The following is a 7048-nucleotide window of genomic DNA, read 5'->3' as shown; positions in this document are numbered from 1 at the left end:
CAAAGGTCTTCTGCTGCTCTCTACCAGTGCTCGGTGGCCGAGGAAAAGCCCTTTCCCATGTCCTTCCAGGGGCTCTGCTCCCCAGTGCACCTGAGAGACATTTGCAGGGCATACAAAGCTGAGAGGTGCCCTGGACATTGCGGAATTTCATGCCAGCATGTGAACGTGCTCAGAAACATCAGCACAAAGCTCAAGCTGCTAAGGAGAAGGGACCAGAGCCAGGCTGGCACCACCACAGCCAAAATCAGGAGCTGACTCTATGCTAACACCAGGGTAAAATGACCCAGGTCACAGGCTCAATAGCCCTGAAGATGGTTCTCCAACAGTAGAAGCACCGATGTGACTCTGACACCACAATTAGGAGCTGTGCAGCTTTAAGGCACAGTTCCCTGTCCCCTGGCACCGGTTACACTAATTGCACTCATTAAATACCCAGAGGTGCTGTGCTCCATGCTCACAGGCTCAGGCAGCTGGCGCTGAGGCACAAAGCCGGCTGGAGGCAGCACCAGAGCTGTGCTCAGGGCCTTGCTGGTGTAGCTCAGAAAGCCCAGGGCCACGCGCTCTGCTCTGCTCTTTCTCTCCTCATGCTCCCCGCTCCCTCCCACACACACGCAGCCTGCCAGTGCCCATTGGCTGCATCCCAGCTCTACCACACAGCACCTCTGGGTGCTTTAGGCTGTGTGCCTATGGAACGGAACGGAATGCTCAGCCCACGTCTGCAGCCTGGGCAGCGGGTGGCAGCCTCAGCAGCCTTTGAAGCAGTCTCAGTGAAGTGAATTTAATGCAGTGGTTTCGCAGCCCTTACAGGATGGATGTCCACGGTCCTAGAAACCATGGCAAGAGGAACCTTCTTAATTCACAGCAAGGCGGTCAGGCACTCAGCGTGGCCTCTTTGGGACAGAGCTAAAGCACTTTGTGCTTCTCTGCTGCACAGGGCAGTGCTGGGAAGGGAAACACCAGCCTTCACCTGGGCATCTCCTGTTTGCATGTCATTTGCTTTGAGAAGCAGCAGCAAGTTGTTAACAAGGAACTGCTGAAGAGGAACTTATTCAGCCTAGCCACTGGGTTGGCATTCTTACCTCTGTATTAACATCCAGTCCGTTCTGTCTCTCAAAAGCATTGTTTCTGACCACCCTGCTGCTTGAAGCTGGATCTACAGGCGCAGAGAGCAGTCCTGGGTTGGGCACTGAGGGCAGCTGGAGGTCACAGGCTGATGAGGGAGCAAGCTGGAGCTTACACACTGTGGGCACAGCTTACTGCTTACAGTTTACCCCTCCTGCCCAGCCAGGCTGGCTCTCGCATTGCACAGGATACTGTAAGACTCTTCTGGTACTCAGAGAAGTTGTGGCAGGACCGGCCCAAAGGAATCTTCCCCACACCACTGCTGTCCTTCAGTTCCCAGGCAGAGGCAGCTCTGAGCATGGCTCCCCGTGCTGTATGGGTCATTACACCACACCAGGCTGCATACACCACACCATCTGTCACAATCACCTGCACCTCTGCCACCGAGGAGCGGCAGCGTGGGGTGCATCAGTGTGGCAGCACCCGAAGGTAGGATGCAAGGAACCTCCTCTCCACCTCTCACTGTAGTGATATTGGTCAGAAGCTTCCAATAACCACCTGGGGTAACCCCGGTAACTGGGATGATTGCAGGGCCCCAGGGGAGCTGTCAGCACAGGGATGCTGCCACTGGACTGAGAAATTATGGCACGGAGATTCCCGGCCCTGTGATTTGCCTCTCGCTCTGCAGAGAAATACATGATCAGAGACTGGGAAGCCTCACAAACACTCATGCACCCCAAAGTGCCAAAGAATTCACTTGTCCCGCACTAAAACCCTTTGCCCATCAGCTCCAGGTGAATCTCAGCCCTCGCTACTAGATGGCAGCTATAGGAGCCCACATCGGCCCCGGGTACTGAACCCGTGCGCAGCACTATGCAGCTGTGGGCAGGGAAGAGGGGCGGGAACCCTCGGGTAAGAGCAGAAAGTCAATGCACCGAGCCACGAACTACACCTGCCTGTCTGCGGCAAAGCTTTTGGGCACAGCCAGTTCCAAGCAGTCCTTAAGCATCAATCCAATCGAACACGACCATCTTAACAAAGCAAACGAAGTTGCGTAAGGTCAGTCCGCAGCCCATCTCCGTCCCATCGGCACCTCCGCGAGCGGCAGCAGCAGCAGGGGGGCAGGGCACCGCAATAAGGACGGCCCGGGGATACTGTGCAAATATATCGGATTTTATTACTCTTTTATGGAAATAATAACAGACATTCAGGTAGAAACATATTAAATTAATGCAGTCGACAGTCTAAATGCAAAAATAAATATAAAGTCCGGCAGCTCAATGCATCTAAAACAGCTCATTTCTTCTAACGGATAGAAAAGATTTTTTTTTTTTTTTTTTTTTTTCTTTTAGACGGAGAGTTTCATACGATCAAATAGAAACGAAGGTACAAGCGCTTTCTCAGAAAACACCGCGACCCGGCAGGCAGCGGAACCTCCCACCGCCGGGTCCCCGCCGCCGCCGGGTGCAGTCCGCGGGCCGGGCCGGGTCCCGCCGAGCCGAGCCCAGCCGAGCCGCCCCTCAAAGGGCCGAGTCCGAGTCGCTGGAGTCGAGGCTGTTGCGCAGGCGGCAGCTGCCCAGGCGGTCCCGCTGCAGGCTGAGGTTCTGGGTGCTGCGCCGCAGGCACTCCAGCGACTGCAGGAAGGACTTCTTGGCCTTCTCCTCCTCCATGGGGGACACCCCCTCCTCCTCCACCTCCTGAATCTCGTCGAAAGTCACCGGCTGCGTCTTGAAGCGCGACTGCCGCGGCCGCCGTGCCTTGCCGCGGGCGGGCCGGGCCGGGCGGGCGGGCGGCGGGAACTCCTCGGCCACGCAGACGAAGTGCGGCATCACCGCCTGGTAGCTAGAGCAGACGCCCAGCAGCTCGGCGGGTTTGGCGGCCATCCTGCCGCCCGCGGGGCCGCCCGCCGCGGGGGCCGGGGCCGGCGGAGCGGGGGGAGCTGCCTCGGCCGTGCCGGGCGACGGTGCCGGAGCGGAGAGGGAGCGGGAGCGCCGCGGAGCCGAGGAGCGGTCGACGAGCGGCGCGGTGCCGAAAGCGGCGCGGTGCCGGGCGATCCGATGCGGTGCGACGCGATGCGATCGGAGCGCGTCCCGCCTGCCTCATCCGAGCCGGCTGCGCCCGCTGCCGTTATATAGAGCGGCGGTGCCCACGCGGGAGCACGCTCGGCGGCGGCGGAGCCCACCCGCGGCCCCGCCGCCTGGCACCGCCCCGGCCCCCCGCCCCCGGCGCCGCCTCTCCTCCACCGCCCTCCGGCCGCGGGGGAACGGGGCGCTGCGAGAGCGCGGGGCGGCGCGCCCCGATCCGCACCGCACCGCCCTCGGCCCCCCGACTGAGAGCCGCGGGTCCGGCGCTCAGCCCCTCAGCGCTGCGTTCGGGACAAGCCCAGCTCCGGGCCGGGATAAGGCACCCCAACGCCACAATAAACTATGGAGACCGCGTAGCACCACCATTCAGAGACCATCGCACAGATCTCCTCCCACTTCTGCCCCTTTTGATGCGTTTAAGCAGGGTTAAGTACCTGCTTCGGTTGACCCTATGTCCACTTATCCGAGGGATCCTAAAATTTTCCATTCCCCGCAGTCTTGGCCACACTGGTGATGCACAAACAGAGCCACAGACAAGAAATGGCATACACGTAGCACTGAGCTGAAATAAATGCTATAAATGAGCAGAGGCTGCAACCACACCTCAGAGCCGCTCAAGCCAAGGGGTCACAGAATAAGCCAGCAGCATAGGGCATAGGGCAGCATAGCATAGGGTCACATAGGGCAGCGATGGGGACAGAGCTAGGTAGAAGCAGAAAAGGAAAGAAGGAGGGAGATAGAACCTGATGTGGCTCAGCTGTTCCCTATGCAGGGCAAATGTGAGAACAGTCCACTCAGACACCCTCTGGCAGCTTCACCCACACAGAATATTGCTGAGGCCTGGTAAGGAGCTGAGCAAGGGCAGTCCCACTGCAGCCTGGCTCCAGAACATGGGGCTGGGAGTGAGGTATGGGCAACATAGGGCAGCACTGCCAGCAACGCTCCAGCCTCGATGTGAGGAGACATCTGGCTGCAAGCATGTTCCTTGGCTGCTTGCAGTAACCTCAAGGCCAGGCTTAGTCTGAAGCCTTTGTACTGGGAGATACAATTAACTTAATAAGAGAAAAAGCTTTTGGTTGATCTCAGTGGCTAAATGCATCCCCTGAGCCCAAAGTGCACAACAAGGCTTAGAGTAGACCCATCCCTGGATCTCGGCTCTGCCATCACAACCACACCAAGGCCAGGGCCTTCGTCCATGGGTCTCTGGGGCTGAGCTCTTCCCTACAGCAACCCAGACGTGCTGGTGGTGGGCAGGGCACCTCACACCCACACCAAGCCCGGTGAATGCATCTGTGCTAGCAACAAACTCAGCACCAGAGGATCCCAGGCCTTGCCGAGAAATTCAGCATTAGCAGCCCCAGCTGCCCTCCAAGTATGTTCAGCACAAACACAAAAGTTTCCTTTCAGGTAAAACCTTTCAGGTACCTGAGCAGGCGGGATTATAAACGGTTCCGGGAAATTTCAGTGTTGAGCTGGGAGCAACATCACCATGGCAATAACCAGGAAGCCTGAAGTTTTTAGTTGAGACAATTTGAAAAAAAATATCCTGTGACATAATCCCCCAAGTTAGGCCTGCAATGCGCTAATGTAACAACTATATTTATTCCGGCGGCTTAAATCATGCCTTTAATCTGGGTGCTCCTGGTGCTGAAACGCGACCTCACCGCCGGGATGGCAGAGCCTGCTGCCAGGGGGCTCCCATGGTGGGGTGGTTGTGTCACATAGTGCAGAGCTGAGGTCATCCTTGTGCACAGGGCCCGGCGCTGCTCATCTCTGATGAGGTGTGCAGGCTACACGAGGCCCTTTGGAAGCCTGATTAGAGCCTGTCAGCTGGAGGTGCACAGCCACTGTCACCTGTGGCAAGCAGGCAGCAGCACCCTGGCTGTGCTGAGTCCCAGCGCACTGACCCTGCTGCTCCCTCAGCCAGCCTGCGGCCCAGCCTGACTTCTCATGTGCTTTGTGCCACCGTAACTTGTAATGCTTCCTTCTACCCACTGGACAACGTAGAGACCAGAAAGTTTGAATGCATTAATGCTCCTCACAGAAATACACCGCGTTATTCTTTGAATTATTTTAGTTATAAAGTCATAGCTGAAATGAAGCCAGTACTTCAGTAGCAGCCACAGGATAACAGCGTTTGGCTGTCATCACTCTACTTCTAATTAATGGGGTAATACAGCTCATTGTTTTCAAGAAGAGCTGCAAAATGTTCCCTGACGGAAACTGCTATGCGAGTTTCCTCTGTTTGGGCTGATGGGGTCAGGGCAGGCTGCAGCTCCCCCAGCACCGCTGCAGACGCAGCAGCACGCAAGGATACACGATGGGAGCATGACTCGACAACAGGAGCTGATATCTGGGGGGATCTGCTGCTTCTCTCATGTTTTAAACACTTCAGGTTAAAAACCCTAAGCTGGGATCCACCTTTCCAACTATCAACTCCCAGTTCCTTCTGTGGCTACAGCCACTGCAGAGAACCCACGTACTTCAGCAGAACAAACTTGTCCTTTCCTCTACCCTCTCCTTTTAAGCCTGTTTGTAAGTAATTAAGACAAAAACCAGCTCCATTCTAAGGATAAAAACACCGGCATGTGTTGCACAGGCAGGAATTGCTCTTGGTTGAGTACCATCTGACTGGGTGATCCCTGAAGTCTTGCTCAGCCATAGAAAACCCTCCTGAGCAATAGGAGCACAAGCTGGCTCTGTTCCTCTTGGGGAACCTAAGCCAAGTGGCAGCCTTGTGACGGACCTCTGCTCAGTTTTCTGGTAACAGCCTTCAATTTGCTCCCCACTTCCTTCACTTAAAGCAAAGGAAAGATGCACCAAACCCATCTTCTAATGCACAAAGACACATCCTCATCGTGTGGGCAGCCAGAGAGCTGCCAGCCAGCCCGGGTGCTGCTCTCACAGGGAGATCACACAGCGATCTAAAGCTGCACAGAATGGTGCACAGGAAGAGGAGGTAAATCAAACAGGTCAGCAAGCGAGGAAGCCCACATCTGTCATCCTACTGAGCGATGGCCCTCTGGGAAGGGCCCACGTTTTTACAGAGACCTGCTGGTGAGCCACTACGCAGTACTCACGAGTCACTCCCAGGTATGCCAAGAAAACGAGTGATAGCTGCAGGATCCCAGCAGCAGTGAGGTGCAGGAGGACAGGCCGGTGAGCTCCAGTTTAAACAAATGGCACCAGTTGCTATGGAAACCTTGAGCATTTACAAAAAGCACTTCAAAAACAAAACACAGTGAGGCAGATTTCATATCTAATCTGGAAATGTTTATGACCAGAAAAGGCAAAGCGGGTGTTAAATGCTTTTTAGCTAAGTCAATAGCAGCAGTACTTGACAAGGAGGCATTATGGATTTGCAGCACCCATCCCAGAGCTCCTATCTGAACTCCCCAGGAGAACAATCTTCTGCACTCAGCCAGTGCTGCAGTATGAATCTTCTGGCTCCTTAACTCCTTCCTGGCACCCCATCTCTCTCTGAATTGCCACTGGCAGAAGCAGATTTCAGGTAACTCAACCCGTCAGTCACGACAAATAGAAAATATATAGCTGGATAAATCTGATGCAGGAGAAATAAAATTATGGATTGCTTTAAAGTCAATGAAAACTATAAAATGTAATATTTTTTTTTCCTGAAAGAAGTGGTGAACATTGCTGTTGTTTTTAAACAGAACGTGCTCAGATCAAGCAGGTATGGCCCAACAGCACAGTATTTATTCAGCTGTACTCCAGCCTCATCAAGAGCTTATGCTTGAACGTTCAAGTATCCCATGATTAGATGTTTACTGCAAGTAGTGGGGTGACACAGATTCCTGATACCACTGTGGTTTATTAATAATGCCACTGCTTATGTATGTGTTAAATGAACAAAGGGTTATATATTATTGATGGAACAACCC

The 7048-nt window shown here is 54.7% G+C and overlaps 1 protein-coding gene across 1 annotated transcript; it reads right to left on the bottom strand.

Annotated features, from left to right (window-relative positions):
- Positions 1-2214: 2214 nt before the first annotated feature.
- C6H11orf96 (chromosome 6 C11orf96 homolog) lies at positions 2215-3235 on the bottom strand. The gene has a single exon (XM_048948479.1). The coding sequence runs from the start codon at positions 2943-2945 to the stop codon at positions 2583-2585; it is 363 nt and encodes a 120-aa protein (XP_048804436.1). The 5' UTR covers positions 2946-3235; the 3' UTR covers positions 2215-2582.
- Between the last annotated feature and the right edge of the window lie 3813 nt (positions 3236-7048).

Source organism: Lagopus muta, chromosome 6 (genome assembly GCF_023343835.1).
Source record: "Lagopus muta isolate bLagMut1 chromosome 6, bLagMut1 primary, whole genome shotgun sequence".
NCBI classification, from domain to species: Eukaryota; Metazoa; Chordata; class Aves; order Galliformes; family Phasianidae; genus Lagopus; species Lagopus muta.
This window is presented reverse-complemented; position numbering and strand designations above follow the sequence as displayed.